The sequence below is a fragment of the Balaenoptera musculus genome, chromosome 5, assembly GCF_009873245.2.
Source record: "Balaenoptera musculus isolate JJ_BM4_2016_0621 chromosome 5, mBalMus1.pri.v3, whole genome shotgun sequence".
NCBI classification, from domain to species: domain Eukaryota; kingdom Metazoa; phylum Chordata; class Mammalia; order Artiodactyla; family Balaenopteridae; genus Balaenoptera; species Balaenoptera musculus.
In genome coordinates this window covers 7,086,421-7,103,043 of record NC_045789.1, presented here as the reverse complement: position 1 = coordinate 7,103,043, position 16,623 = coordinate 7,086,421, and the positions used below count along the sequence as shown (strand labels likewise).

Sequence of the window (16,623 nt, the reverse complement as noted above, 5' to 3'; positions counted from 1 at the left end):
TTTTTTAATATATAAATTTACTTGCTTTATTTTTGGCTGCGTTGGGTCTTCGTTGCTGCACACGGGCTTTCTCTAGTTGCAGCGAGCAGGGTCTACTCTCCGTTGCAGTGCGCAGGCTTCTCATTGCGGTGGATTCTCTTGTTGCAGAGCATGGGCTCCAGGCGCACGGGCTTCAGTAGTTGTAGCTCATGGGCTTAGTTGCTCTGTGGCGTGTGGGATCCTCCCGGGCCAGGGATCCAACCCGTGTCCCCTGCATTGGCAGGCGGATTCCTAACCACTGCGCCACAAGGGAAGCCCGAGTTCTTAAGATTTTATAATGGTCTGGGTTTTTAAGCAGGGACTGAACGTATTTTAAGGCCAACATAGGTTGATCAACCCATGACACTTTAGGAAGGATTAAACAGGTGCATTAACAAGGGAAAACCAATGCAAATAATCTATACAGACTTTCAAACCCTGTTTTAAAGAAGAAGAAAAAAAAACTTTAAGAAAAGTCACTATGTAATCTAGAGAGAGGATTTTCTCATGAATAAGGCTTGGATATACAAAAAAATATGACAGCATTTTTCTACCCAGAGATAATAAATACTAAGAGAAAGACTTTGGAATCTATTTCTAACCTAAGAGGAGGTCTGGTGATTGATTAGTGAAGAAAATGTCCCCCTCCAAAGCCCCAACTTCTAAGCCTGAATCCGGCGGGTCAACAGACTACCTGGCCAGGGTGCCTGCCGGCCTACTAGACTAATTGTACGAGCTCATTCTTCTGCCCAAATTGGGTACCCACACGTGTAGTCTTCTCACACCTCCCAAGTTACAACACACCTAGATCACAGATCATTGTCACTGTGTGTTCAGCCAGTGATCTAAAACTGGGAGCTGTGACGGGTACCAAGGGCAGCAAGGGTGGGGTGGATGCTTTAACTCAGGGAAACGGCAAGATAGGCAGCAAAGTCCTGAACAAGAAATGCCCAGCAAGGTTCAGCCAGTAGGGAAACAAGCCCTTGTTAGAGTAAGTTCATCACTTACAGAGATGGCAAAACAAAGATGAACAGAGGTGCCAGCTCCCCAGGGCTCTCGTCCCAAGTGAAGGCACAGAGAAAAAAGGGGCCAGAGGAGGGGATAACACACTATCCGGGGCAGGACGCCCGTTGCTGAGAAGCCAATTCCATGATGCGGCTAAGCAGCTGTGCAGCCTGCAGCTACGCCCGAGACCGAGGCAGGACAGTCTCGTGCTTCATCGGAACCCGGGAGGCGATGACCACCCGCCGCACTTGTCCTCCCCGGAAGACAGGGAGGCGAATGTGGAGCGCCCTGGGGTACTTCCTCACAAGCGTCCTATGTCCTCCTCTCCCGAGAAGACCACACCGCATTCTTCTAAGGCTCCGCTTAGCTGCGACCAGGCCTGGCCTCGGTGGACACACACACAGTCATCAGGGTGCCGGCAGAGTTCCGTCCCACCCTAGGAAAGGACAGAAGGCCAGCGTGTCTGAAATGAAGCCAGCCAAGGGCACGTGGAAACAAGCTGAGGTTGGAGACACCGTCAGGAATGAGATCATGTCAGGCCTCTCTGGCCATGGTACGGCATGTGAATTTCATTCCAATGTGCTGGACGTCAATGCAGGTTCATCCGCTGTAACAAAGGTACCGTCTGGCGGGGGACGTCAGTCAGGGGCAGGCTGGCAGGGACGCCAGGCATGTGGGGCAAGGCGGTAGACGGGAGATCTCTTTACCCGCCTCTTGACTTTGATGTGAACCCAAAACTTCTTTAAAAAATAAAAGTGGTCAGAAATAAAATTATACCCCATCAAATAAACATACCAAAGAGGACACCTATTCAACCTCCTGCCCTGAAGCATAAGCATTACAAGAGTAGAAAAGGCTATTTGAGGTGAACAGAGTCCCAAAGAGAGATCTATGTCTGCAAGGCAAGAAGTGGCAGATATTAGGAACAGAGACTGCAGATACCAGTTACCGGGTCTGAGCTTAGAAACGTATCATTAGCCCAAGTCCATGGAGCTCAGCTTGCTGATGTAGACCAGGGGTTGGCAAACTGTGGCAAGCAGGTCAAATCCAGCCTGCAGCCTATTTGGGTATGGCCACAATGGGTTTTATATTTTTAAAGGGTGGTAAAACACACACATATACACAAAAGAATATGCCACAGAAACTGCATTTGGCCGGCAACATCTAAAATATTTACAATGCTGTCTGCCATTCCATTTTACTACTTGCCAGCCACCAGTTGACACAGAAGTGCCAACGAAGTGTTCGTCTTACTCTGTCCCACGGCCATGGACTGAAGAAGCCACCGTACGAAGGTGTAACGCTCACCGAAAAGGGGCCGGTAAGTGTCACTGAAGAAGGAGCGCGCTCCACAGGCGGAGGCTAAAGGGCCCTCTGAGAGCACCAGTCTAAAGACAAACGATCTCTTCGGCCACCGTGGTCCAGCCAGGAGCCACGTGACAACTACCATCCTAAAGTCACTCGTTCAACAAATATTTATCCGTTCTGGTTCCAAGCAGTATAGCTTGTTATACTTTTTGCTTTGAAAGCATAGGGAAAACCAGGGACAAATGTTTGAGGGGGAGAATGATCTGCTATTTTCACAAGTTATTTACCTAACAGTAATGTTTTTTAAATATCAGACCAGACAAAACGGTTTTTATTCTCTTTACTGTAATTTATGGCTCAGTTTTTATGGCCATTTTGAAAGTAAAAATGAATCCCCTCCCCCCAAAAAAGGAGAAGGAAATTTTCCAATGACTAAAGAGATAGGAACTTATTATATAACCATAAAACCATACTTTTGCACAGATTACTTAAAGCCAAAGCAAGGCAGCATCAGTTAAATCATTAAACATTAAATAATTAGAACCTTCAGAAGTAAAATCATAGAAATGTTTTATTTTTAATTTTCTGAAGTAAAAACAACTGTTAACAAGACTTAGTTGATACCTAGTTACGTCATACAGCATTTTTTTTCCTTGAAAATACTCACATACTCCTGCATTGCATTCTTCAGGAAACAGACCAGAAGACACCTGCATTTAACAAGTTCTGTGAAGAACATTCAACCACATCCATGTTTTTCATGATACTAGAAATCCTGTTATATGTCAATTTAACCTATCTCTTAGAAGAAAAAATAAGATAATTGAAATGACTAGTTTTCTAATCTTTAGTTCTGTTTCCACAAATAAAACCTATCACTTTTCACAATGAGAGAGCAAAAAATAATATACAAACCCAAAGAGCTAACCTGAAATCATTCATCCCCTTTATCAAGATAACAGGTTAAATGCAGGAGATAAACAAAACAAGAATAGTTACTGGTTTTTTTAAACCATTTAACTAACTCTGGCTCAAAGTTAATAAATAACAGCAATGTACAATCCATAAATGTATATAAATTCCGTATCACATTTTCCCTATTTTAAAAGGAAAGAAAATAGCTTTAATGTGTAAGAGGAAGAAGAGTAAAACATATTACTAAAAGGCAATTTTGCCATTGTCACTGCTCAAGAAGTACCACAGTAACCTTCTAGCAAACAGCTGCTGCCCATGCCCCAAAATGTGAGATTAGGTGATTCTAAGTAGACATGAGGGGAAAAATTACAACATTTTTTTTGTCCCCGTTCATATTGCTCTCCCAGCCCCAGAAATTCAGATTAAATGGATTTTGCAGAGCATTTCTACCCAGTCTAACAATGTAAACATAAAGCAACATTCATTTTTAAGTAAAAATCATAACACTGTTTTTGAAACTGAAAATGGGATTCTCATCACATAAGAGAATAAGCTAAACAGCAAATTGCTGCATAGAGACAATTATTTACCGTAATCAATTCAAGTGTAAATTGAAGTTCTCAAATTATTTATTTTCAACTCAAGTAAAGACAATTAGACCACTGCAGTCATCTCCTCATCTGTGTCACCTGATTCATCTTTCAGTTCCAATTCTCCTAAATCTCTGTCTACAGCTGTCACAGTTTTCTTCTTACACTTCTTAGGCACTGCATCATTAGCACAGATTTTTCTCATTTTAATGTTTGGCAATTTCTTCAGATCAAAATCCCATTCCCTAGACAAAAGAGAGAATGCAGAGGGTTGGTGAGGGGTGAGGTAGGGAAGTAATAAAGTCAACATTCAAAACTAAGCAGAAGAAAGTTTATAAATTTACAGCAGACTCAAATGCACTAGAAGGAAACAATATAAATGCACTAGAAAAAAAATAATGTCCCAAGAACTGAGGTTTGCTTTTTCCATACTTACTGCACTTTCTCATTAATCTACAATAGCGGTTAACTGCACAGACAATTCCACACATTCAAAATTTCCAAAGCAATGCAGGAAAACATTAGGCAAAAGTTACAAGGAAACTCCGTTCCATTCTTTTATTCTCCCTAACCCAAACACTTCCCTCTATTAGGACATATATGGTATCAAGAATCTCAGAAGTAGGAACTACATCATCCTGGAAAATCTCCAAGATGCACAGTCAGAAAAGGTTTTTCTTTTCACACACAATGGTAAATCACAATTCAGTTTTAGTAATCAATTTTTTTGGTTATAATAAAAAACTTTTAGTTCTTCAACCCCAGCTTTTCTGTGACAATCCTATGTTCAATTACTTTACGAGCAATGTGAAGATTCTTCTGAGAACTGAACTCTGATACTAACAGTCTAGGCTAATTTCTTCTTATTTCTGGCTTTCTTTGCGGGAGGCAGAACATACACTGTTTTAGGAATAAAGAGAACATTTATATATCTGATTACTTAACATTACAGGCAAAAAAAATTAATGTATAATCTTAAGCTCCATGTACTTATAAATACATGTACACAGGCTACAAAGTGAATCACTTCTTAAATATGATCAATAAATTCTATTAGAGCTAATATTTTATGAATATTAAATATTTTCTATGAATTCAGAAGTATAAAAATATAAAATAAGCTTAAGGGTTTCAAATAATATGGACTTAGATGTATCTAATTTCAATTAAAATTTCAGGCTGATCAACATGGTCTAGCTAATATCAAAATGATTAATAAACATTATGTTCTAGAGACAAAGAACCCACGTTTGAAAACTGAAAACAGGAAATCCTACTCACTGGTCCCTCGGTCACACAGCACTATTAGAGAGACCATGGGGCAGCTGGTTCTTTATGATTTAACCATCCCCCAAACCACTTCCCACTAAGCCCCTTCTCCAGAAGGGGGCGCTGCAAACAGTGTGCGGACAGCACTCAGCCAGCAAGTCTGCTGCTGACAATTCGCCTTTTTAGAAAATAACGGCTGGGGAGGAACAAGGATATCATGTTCTTTAAGTGCTATATTAAAGGATTTTAAAGTATTTTGAAAAACAAATAAAAGCACCAGGCCATTATCATTTCAGTGTACAGCAGGCATCTCTAACAGATGCTAAACTTAGGAAAATTCTTACTTCAACGGATGAGGGGAAAGGTTAAAAAGAACCCCCTAATTTTCTTTTAGCTCTAACGTCTAGACTCAAAAGGGAAGAACGTTTATCTCTTATGTATTTTACTTGCAGCTTCGAAGAACAAAAGCGACAGACTCACCTAAAAGTTTTCAGATTACCTGCATTTAAAATGTCTGGAATCTCTGGAAAAGAAAATAATTTATATCTATTAGGCAATGTTTTCTATTATAACATTTATAGTTTCCTCGTTTGTTATCTCAGAAACAATAATAACTGACAGACAGCAAGAACATCCAAAGAAAAACAAAATTTCAAAGCATAATTATAATGCTATAATGAAAAGTAAGTTTTGCAAGTATAAAGGACTACTTTAAGAAGGTGATTCAAAAAGAACACCATTAAATAATGTATTCTACCACAGAATCTATAAAATAAAACAAACCTATCAACAAAATAAACTCTGTCCTTTTAAACAGTAGAGGTGCCTGGCAAATTCTAACTATCAATCCCCTACAACAACATGCTCAGTTGTTTTATATATTTTCTTGGTGAAAGGTGCAATTTTTTCAAGCATATACTTTGCTTTGGCAAGGTAGAGTTTGTCTGAGGAATGCAAGGATTATTCGATATTAAAAAATACTATTAAAAATGTAAAAAAATTTTCAATAAACTATCATCAATAGATGTTCATTAAAGTTCAATAAAACTGAAACCCACTTTGAATAAAAACTGGGTGTAAGGCAGCTCCTTGTCATGACTAGGAAGTGGGTCAGAAACCTGTAGGCACGGATCATCCGTGCCGGTGGAACACGAGGCATGTTTAACAAAAAATGGAACACTGCTGCAAAAACTCTGGCCAATGGATAAAATATTAAACAAAATCCAGTATCAATTAATGAAAAAGATAAAAATGTTTGACATGACTGTATACTGACTTTTACAATAGCTTCAGAAAATAAGAGTACGAGGGGTCAGGTGTTTAAAAGGTATAAATTAAGCACAATTATTTTTTTTAAGAAATTCTAATAAAATGAGTCAGGAACAGTTATACCACCATGGAGCAAGTGGGAGAGATGTCAGTTATCTTGTCTTCTCTGAACCTTATCAACACAGCATTTGGTGACAATCTGCCCACATGTTTCTAGATGCTTGTAAACTTGAGAGACTTGACAAAGTTTTTTTCACCAGACACATTCCCTGCATCTGGAATAAGGACTGTGGCATAACTGGAAGACGAGGTCTGAGTGTTAGCACTGGCGCCACCACCAGTAGACGTCTGACCTGGAATGTGCCGTCAATCACTGCTGATTAACCTGGCGGCTGCAGGCTGAACAGACTGAGCACAGAGACCACCTGGGAGGCTGTCACGACGGCAGAGCTGAGACGGTGGTGGCTCGAGCTAGAGGCGCTGGGGGCAGCAGCGCAAGCCGTCAGGCTCTTAAGTACATCCTGCTGACGAGCTGCATGTGGAATGCGAAACCGTCGCAGGGTTTCTGACACGAGCGACGGGGCAAGTGGTGATGTCACTGACGGACACACGGAGCTTGCGGGAGGAAGGAGTTTTAGGAGAAAAGCTGGACTCTGCTTTGGGACGCAAGTTGGAGATGTATATAAGACATTCAAGTAGATACTCTGAGAAACCCAAGTTTGATAATGCAAGTCTGGAGTTCTAGCGACAAGTACTGACAATATAAATTTGGAAGTTATGAGCATTTAAATGGTATTTAAAACCACAGGAATGAATGACATCAACTCAGGAATTCGTGTAAATAGAAAAGAGTGGAGGCCCAAGGACAGGGACGTGGGTCAATATTTAGTTTGTGAGGCTATGAGGGATTCAACTCAGGACACTGAAGTCATGGCCAGTTGACCTGGAGGAAAACCAGGGAAGGTCAGGGGCTTCTACCCCGAATAAAAAGTGTGACGAGAAACGAAGGGACCATCTGTATGAAAACACTGCAGGAAAGCTGACTACGTGAGTGCCCAGTACAGGCACGATGCGTCTTAGCAACTTAAAGGTCATCGGTGACAAGGGCTTTTAGTTGAGTGGCAGCTACAAAAGCCTAATTAAGGGGCTCCAATAAAAATGGAAAAATGAGGAAATGGAGACTACAAGCATAGACAAATTTAGGTGAAAAGGACACAGGACTGGCTGAAGCTCTCCCTCAACCTCCTACAGTAGGTTCTGTGTCAGGCACTTGATATGTGAAATCTCACTTGCCTTTTAAACAACCTGGGAAGGAGGTGCACTATTTACCTCTATTTTTAAATGGAAGGTAACAAGGCCAGCGAGTGGGTGGGAAGTAACTTGCCCTGTTATATAGTAAGCTGTAAGGGTCTAAGTCCAGGTCTGTCTAGTTCTGAAGTTACTCTGCTGTTTTTTCAGTGAAGAAACTCACTGCTTAGGAATGACGGCGAGGAACTGCCATCTGCCCAGGGCTCACAGTGCCGCTGAAGCTAAGTGCCCGATGCTAACCTTCCGACTGTCGAGGTACCCGCTGTGAAGACATCCAACTCTACGGATCTACTGCCAGACTGACACGGCTACAGCAAACAACGAGGTAAGGGACCAGGCTCCCCACCCACGAAGTTCCCCTATTAGAAAGCCCCGGGGAACGCAGATAGCTGACCGCCTGAGTGACCCCGTTCCCCCTTCTGGCGCCTTTATGAAGAGTGAACCCGTGAAACCCTAGGCATCCCGCCTATGACCCTAACAAAGGCAGGGCCCCAAGTCCCTGTCCCCTCCCTCTTTCTCTACTGGAGACCTCGCTGTGTGGCCCTCAGGCATGTCCTGTACTGTCCAGGACTTTTAAGCACTAAATCTTGTTTTTTTCAAAGCTCCCTGCTGGTTTTTGCTGAGGTGCACCCAGCAATCACAGTAAGAACCGCCAGGGTGGGTCCAGCCACAACACTGGCTCCAGTGGGGAGAATGCCTGTGGAGGCCGCCCCAGACCTTCCTGGCACACAGCATCGCTCCGGACAGGCTGGGACCAACACAACAGTCACCCACAGGGTATTTCCTCCAGGGCCCTACTGTTATTATTAAAATTTAAAAACCTAATGTTGCTTTAAGCATTTCATTTACTCCACTTCCCAAGCAAATCCGCACAGGAATGCCTACAGGGACCAGGCAGGGAATGTGAATGAAGGAAGGTTTGGGGCCACTGAATGCTCAAGTCTAAAAGCGACAGTTGCTACTTTGCTCTAGCAGACGATCGCATGTTTTACGAGAAGCCAGAAATCTACATTTTTCATGTGAAACCAGCAGATTTGTTTATACTGACAATTAATAACCCAAGCAAACACCATCTGCAGGCCATGCAGCCCTTGGGTCATCACCTGACTTTGGGCTTTGCAAGCCCTTACAAGTGCCCTCTCCTCTCCTCCTAAGCGCCTTTCTTCAGACAGTGTTGTTAAGCCCACAACACACTTGTCTTCAGGAACTGTAAGAAATGCTAGTGCTAAGAAAGAAAATTTGGTTTCTATAATTTCTCAAGAAACGCTGCAGCAAGTACAGCTCTTTACTACAAGACTTACAAAGACAAGAAGGACACAGTACTTACTCTAAAGAAACTTCAGTGTGGTTGGAGACGGGCAAGTAATAACTCTAGAACAAAGCAAATTAAGTATACACCGGAAGGGAGAGGAAAACTTTACTGTCACAGTAGAAAGATATGTCACTGTCAACACTGACAGTTTTGGGAATGTAGGAGAAAAAAAGAATGAATTCAAAAATTACTCCAAACACTCAAAAGGAAAGGAAATCAGAGGAAGAAAATCTAACTAAACTAAATAAATAGAATAAGTAAAGCCAAATCTGACCAGAAAGAAGGGAAGGTACCCTGTGAACACACCAAGGCCGTAGCCCCCGTACCGCCGCCCCTCCCGCTCCTACCGAGGCCGCAACCCCCGTACCGCCGCCCCTCCCGCTCCTACCGAGGCCGCAGCCCCCGTACCGCCGCCTCTCCCGCTCCCACCGAGGCCGTAGCCCCTGTACCGCCGCCTCTCCCGCTCCTACCGAGGCCGTAGCCCCTGTACCGCCGCCTCTCCCGCTCCTACCGAGGCCGTAGCCCCCGTACCGCCGCCTCTCCCGCGCCTACCGAGGCCGTAGCCCCCGTACCGCCGCCTCTCCCGCTCCTACCGAGGCCGTAGCCCCCGTACCGCCGCCTCTCCCGCGCCTACCGAGGCCGTAGCCCCTGTACCGCCGCCTCTCCCGCTCCCACCGAGGCCGTAGCCCCTGTACCGCCGCCTCTCCCGCTCCCACCGAGGCCGTAGCCCCTGTACCGCCGCCTCTCCCGCTCCCACCGAGGCCGTAGCCCCTGTACCGCCGCCTCTCCCGCTCCTACCGAGGCCGCAGCCCCTGTACCGCTGCCTCTCCCGCTCCTACCGAGGCCGTAGCCCCTGTACCGCTGCCTCTCCCGCTCCTACCGAGGCCGTAGCCCCTGTACTGCTGCCTCTCCCGCGCCACAGTCTGCTTGATGACCGCCTCTCGGGAGCAGTGCCGCCGGCCCTGCCTGGCCTTGATGCTGTTGTGTAACTCAATCTGCTCCAGCTCACCGCTGAACCGATTCAAATACCTGAAAAACAAGAAACCGATCTGACTTACAGAGTCTCTGTTTGGCTTATATTAGTTCATTTAAAATATAATCCTCCCCCCAAAACAACCATAGCCCCCAGCCTGTGCCTGTCCCTTACGTTTTTATATTCCTCTGAGTTCCTGAAGTTCTCAGACCTCAGACCTTCTCTTGGTGACTAACCATTTTCAAAATCTCTAGGACCACATCACAGCCTGCCATTACAGTGTCTGTTAAACAAACTCCGTGTCCTCGTACTCAGCCACCTCCTGGACACCTCCATCTGGCTTAACACACCACCCCTGGACTCGCCTCCGTGCTGCCCCTAGGCGCCCCGCCCCCCTCCCGACCCGCTCCATCCCCTGGTACACCCATTCATCCAGTTGCCCAAGTGAGGAGTGTGAGTGCCCCCCTTGACTCCCTCCCCTCTCTCTTTTACGCCACATCTAAGTTGTCATTAAAGACTTGGGACTTCCACCTCCTTGAAGTGTCTGCACTCTTTCACTTCTCTTCACCACACTGCTCCCACCATCACCTCTTGCCTGGACTGCTTCATCAGCCTCTCAACAGTCTCCCAGCCAAAGCCTGCCCCCTCATCCATTTTCCTCCTTCCTCCAACTGTGACCTTTCTAAAGTTTAAAAATGTGACCATCTCAGGTGCTTGCTGTAACTGTGTCTCCCACAGTCCTTGGATAAAGTCCAAACTCTTACACTGACATCTGAGGTCTTTCATAAGCTGGCTGTTTATCCTGCTTGTCACAATTCCCTCCTTGAACCTATTATTTCAGTCTTACTAGATGTCTGGCAGATCACTAAATATGCTGCTCTCACCCCTGGGCCTTTCAGATCTTGTTCTCTCTGCCTAGAGGCTCCTCAAACTACCTCACCTCAATCTGCTAACCCCTATCTTCAAATGTCAGTCTAGATGACATTCCTCCAGGAAGCCAAGAAACTGGGTTAACTACCACTCTGAGGCCCAGAAAGGTTACAAAGCTACTAAAATGGCTAAGCTAGTATAAGAATCCAAAGTCTTGATAACAAAGCTCATTTGCTCATCTATAAATCCCGAATAGAACTCTGAATCTTGAAGAATCAAGCTGGGGAATTCCTGTTACCGACCCTGTGCTCATAACATGCCCAGTGTTTACCTTTCAATTAATTCACAAGCATCTCTCTTTGAATATCCTACTTTTTTGGGATCAAGATGATTTTGAAACCACTGCAGTTTTTCACCTATAACAACAAGTACCAAGACAGTTTAACACCACAAGTCATCATTCAAGCAGAGGTAGTCATTATAATTTTCAATATCAATGCGTTTAAAACAGTATCAAAATTTATTTCAAAGTTAAATACAAAGTTTTGTGTGGGCTCAAAGCTAACTAAACCAGTCTGTCAGAAATTAAGTTGTCACATTTTAATTTGGGGAAGAGACAAGGGTAGCAGGGATGCTTTTCTGTATATATTTCTTATCCAGTAAGGATACAAAAAATTTAAAAAAAGAAAGAACACTCTAACAGAACATGAAGTTCTGAGTATTTATAAAGCAAAGAATAGAACTTGCTGAAATAACAAAAATGAGAGTCTGATTAATGAAGAGGATGACGTCTGCTGAACATTTAATAAGCAGCAGGCACTATGTCAAGATCTTTACAATCCTATGAGGATTATTATTATTATTACTATCATCTCCATTTAGAAGAGAAAGGTTAAGTAACCTGTTCAGGGCCTCAAAGTTAGTAAATATCTTAAGCATACAAGATCTGCCAGATACTGTGCAGAATGACTGACATTTATGATCACGGAGCTAACAGACCTCATCCTTATGAGTAAATCTTACCATTGGGGTGTCACTTTCAATTAGATTTCTTAATATTACAAATCAAGAAATGGCCCTACCCAGGATTACTGATAAACCATTTAGAAATACTATTCTATTGCCTGATAAAGCATTAGAGTTAATGGTTCAAATACCTTTCATTTTGGTTATAAAGCCTAATAGCCACTCTTTTGAAATCTCAGACTTGTCACACACACAAAAAGACTGTAACACTGAGATACAGACTGAGGATGTATATATTCACATCATTAAATATGAATTGTTGTTTTCAAAATCCTTCATAATTCTAATGGTCAGGGAGCTAGAATTAAACTTGAGAGAAAGACAGAGAGAGACAGGAAGGGGGGATGGATAAAAATAGGTAGGTAGGTACTAAACAGTTTCTAGAAAACTGAGCTAGGTATTATTAACACTGTTTGTTCTCAGAGTTTAATGATTGATTTTATTTTGTTTTGATCAAGGCTGGTAGAGAAAATTCACTTAGATAAAAATAGTATTTTACTAAGAGAGTCAAAAGAAAATAGGTATAGAGAAGAACTTCAAATAAGTATATCCACTTACCAATAAGGTTGAGACGCAACGCCTTTTCATTCTTCAGTCTTGGGAGAAAAAGTGTATGTGTTAGAAAACTTCCAAAGCAAGTTTTAAAAATCTGTCAAAAACAACAAAAACTACCCAAAGAACCTTAATTCAAAGATCATTCTTTTTTGCATATGAAATTAATTTTTAAAAATTATTTTATTTACTTATTTGGTTGCACCGGGTCTTAGCTGGAGCAGGCGGGCTCCTCAGCTGCGGCACATGTGCTCCTTAGTGGCGGCACGTGAACTCTTAGTTGTGGCGTGCATGTGGGATCTAGTTCCCTGACCAGGGATCGAACCTGGGTCCCCTGCATTGGGAGCACGGAGTCTTAACCGCTGCGCCACCAGGGATGTCCCGAAATTAATTATTTTTAATGAAGAAACATTGAATACCATGCTCCTCTTTTAAATCACTGAAACAAAATGTTGTTAAAAATTCTTTTCCTGCTCTGCAATGACTACATGATACCTATAAAACAAATTGGTTTTGAGAACACAAAAGAAACCTTGATTATATTTTGTAATATGCAGAATACTTGTGCACAAAAGAATAATGAGGACCTTCTAGAAGACTGAGTGCTGCCACCAAGACCAAAATGCATCACTATCACCTTTTAAACTTCAACAAGAACAAAAGAATGTTTACTTTTCATCAATTTGGTAAGAATTATAACAAAGAAAAAGAACTTATTTACTCTCAAAAAATTGGTCTAGGTGATATACACCTCCTATTGTTGTTATTCTAAATTCTAATTCATTCAGAAAAGACCTTTGGATGCTAGTTTTTGCAACACTTTATGCTAGCCACTAGGGATACAGCAATGAAGAAAAAAAAAATCCACTGTCCCTGCCCTAACAAAGCAGACCAGATTTACCCTCCCACTTAAAACAACTAGAAAACTGGAGAACTAAAATGAAGCCTTTTTAATAAAAACTTTTTAGCCACAGAATGGAGAAAATATTCACAAAACAAAAAACATACCTGCATTAAGAATATACAAATAGTTCTTACTACTTAACAGATAAAATTCAAAACCAAAAGGAAAAAGATTTTAAGAGACTTCTCACCAAAGACATAAAAGTGAACAAAAAGCACATAAAAATATATCATTAGTCATAAAGAAATACAAATTAAAACCACATTGAGATACTACTGTACACCTACTAGATTGGCTAAAATCTGTTTTAAAACTGAAAATACAACATGTTTGAGAGGAAATGGAGTGAATGTAACTCTTACACATCACTGGTGAAAAAATAAAATGGTACTATCACTGCAGATAAGGTAATTTTTTATATACTTAAACATTACTACCACCACATGACTTCACTCTTTTAAACAATTTCTTAAAAACTCAATTTTTTATTTACTTAAACATATATCTTTTGTATGACCCAGCAATTCCAGTTCTAAGAACTGAAAGAAAAATGTTTTATGTCCACAGAAAGACCCATACACGAATGTTCATGGCAGCTTTATTAAAATGTAACAGCAGGGTTGATAATCTTTGCTTAAATGTCAGCTAGTAACAAACCAGGCTTTGAGGGCCATGTGGTTGGTCTGTCATAACTACTCATCTCTGCCACTATAGCCTCAAAGCAGCTGCAAACAACGTGAAAGGAATGGGCATAGCTGCTTTCCAATAAAACAAACTTTTTTTATAAAAACAGGTGGATGGCCACTTAGTTTGCAGACCCTGAAAAGAGCCAAAAACTATAAACAATCCAAATGACCATCAACAGGTAAAGGGATTAAAAAACTGCATATCCATACAATGGAACACTACTCAGTAATAAAAGAGAAAGACAACAAATTTCACAAACATTATAACTGAAAAAAACTGGCACAAAAATTGCATACAGTATGACTGCATTTACATGAAACACTACGGAAGACAAATCTCATCTACCAAAATAAAGAGCAAATCAACAGGTGCCCAAGGCTAGGGGCGGAGAGCTGAGACTCGACCGGGAAGAGCTTTGGGGGGATGGAAACGCACTCTACGTACACTGACCGCAGTGGTTATACCACGTCCTGTCAAAACCCAGACGCTGTACACTTCAAACATGTCTACTTTGTCCTATCTTATTTATACCTCAGGGAGGAGTCTAGTTAGAAGTCAAGTTTGCTACGGTTCTAAATGAACGCACTGGGGGCCTGAACTACAGTGGGGTGGAGCTGGGATGAAGAAAAGAAGAAAAACCTGAGACTAATTCTCAAAAACAGTTGTTTCCTAGATTCTTACCCATTATGCTTAGCTTCTGTCTGTTAATTTTCCGTATTAAGTAATCTTCATTTGCTATGTAGAGTTCTTTGCTACATACCCAATGGGACAAAATATGAGAGTACACAGCAGCAAGATGTCACTACGCTGAGAAGTCATAAAATAAAGCTAAAATCATGATACAGAATAACTATTTGCTGCCTGTAAACTGTGCACCACTTGAAATGTGCCAGTCTTCAAACCACACTAGTTTCTATTCATAGGAACAGAAGCAGTATTTCATACAGTCCTAAATCAGAGCATTCAAATGCTCAAGATGAAGGACGTCTGACTCTCACTCTGTGCTGCTCGTCACACCTGCAGTACCTTCAGGCAAGCAGACCCCACCTCTAAGAGTCTACCTGATGAATCCAGCAGCTCTGCGCCCTAACAATATCCTGCCCCTGATCCTCCCCCACCTCTCTCACTCCCTAAAAATGAATCTTAGGAAGCAGCACAAAGAACCCTGGACCCTCTGCTAAAGAGCAGAGAGCAGACACTCGGGCTGCTTGGCTACCCTCCTTCCAGATAACGCCAAGTGTCTTCGGCGGGCCGGCGCTACCAGGACGCGGTGACACCCAAGACGGCCCCCACTGCCGACTCTCGCTGCTTGGATATTCACGCCCCTCTCCTCCCTGAGTGTGGCTGGACCTAGTGACTCGTTTCTAACAAATAAAATAGTGCCACAGTGATGGATGTGACCTAGAAATGACGTTACAAACGTTGTCTTCTCTTTTTTAAACTGAGCCAAGGAACGGTCCCTTTATTCTGAGGCTGAGCAGCAACAGACTCCCTCCCTTCTGACTGCTCCGCCCTCCACCAACAGCTGCCGCAACAGGTCTGTGGACCACCATGTAAACAGTCTGGAAGCAAAACCTCTCCCTATCAAGCTCTGTGATGAATGCGGCCCCAGCCAACACCTTGACTGTAAGCTTGCGAGAGACCCTGAGCCCGAAGCACCCAGTTAAGTGGCTCTGGGATTCCTGACCAAGAAACTGTTTCAAGCTGCTGAGTAAAGCAGCAGCTGCTAACTGCTATTTCTTTATAAGAAGTCACAGGCACCTGACGTTCAAGGTAAGCCCTGCTGGTACCTCTTCTATCACGTTGCTTACAGCTGCCACTACAGTCTGAGTATCTTATCACCGACCATCTTTTGAAGATATGCAATTCACCATCTCTGTCTTGCTGGAAGTGCTGCTCTAAGGCAGGGAGATGAGCAGCATTTCAAGACGCCATTTGTAAGCATGCCCCCACCTAACTGAACAGGACTCACGGTCACCGACGCTGCTACTCATGACAAGGGTAAGCCTGCAGACACTATCACAACTGTACGTGTGTTTGTTTCTGGGGCTGTGACTGCTACACTGATGACTTCTTTCAAATAAATTAAGAAAAAAGAGAAAGCTCAGTCTGTTTAGAACATCACCGAAGCACAAAAAAATTAAATATTTTTCAACTCTGTACTATTAAAATAGAACCTTGGCCAACAACAGAACTTCTTTAGGACAAGTTTTATATATGAGATTAGCATGTTGTTCTGCTTTATCCTTAGGTAATCTTTCTGTAATGCTGACTGTAAATCAACATTAAATCAGTGCATAGGATCCTGAATATAACTAACAACATATAAACATCACACGTATTTACAGTGAACTGAAGTACTTAATCATATTCTAAAGCATTATTTCTTAAAATACTGCATGTATACCACTGGTACTCTGTAAGGTAATTTTAGGTAGTTCATATACACAGAATTAAATAATCTTTAATCAAATGGTAAGCAAGTTACTTTTCCCGTCATTTTCTTTGGACCCTTTCCGATTACATTAAGGAGAAAACTTAGTTTAACGTTAGTTTATTTTACAAGTCTTCCAACCTTTGCCAAATCTTTCCACCAAAAATCAGCAAGCATGCCTCA

At 42.4% G+C, this 16,623-nt stretch overlaps 1 protein-coding gene across 1 annotated transcript in view; it reads right to left on the bottom strand.

The window, feature by feature from the left end:
* Positions 1-2,884: 2,884 nt before the first annotated feature.
* TMA16 (translation machinery associated 16 homolog) overlaps positions 2,885-16,623 on the bottom strand; it is a 41,701-nt gene continuing 27,962 nt past the window's right edge. Inside the window, exons 3-7 of the mRNA XM_036853478.1 lie at positions 12,422-12,459; positions 11,169-11,253; positions 9,875-10,023; positions 5,586-5,628; positions 2,885-4,081 (exon numbers count right to left, since the gene is read on the bottom strand). Coding sequence (XP_036709373.1) covers positions 3,901-4,081; positions 5,586-5,628; positions 9,875-10,023; positions 11,169-11,253; positions 12,422-12,459 — 496 coding nt within the window. The 3' untranslated portion in view covers positions 2,885-3,900. The remainder of the gene's footprint in view (positions 4,082-5,585; positions 5,629-9,874; positions 10,024-11,168; positions 11,254-12,421; positions 12,460-16,623) is intronic.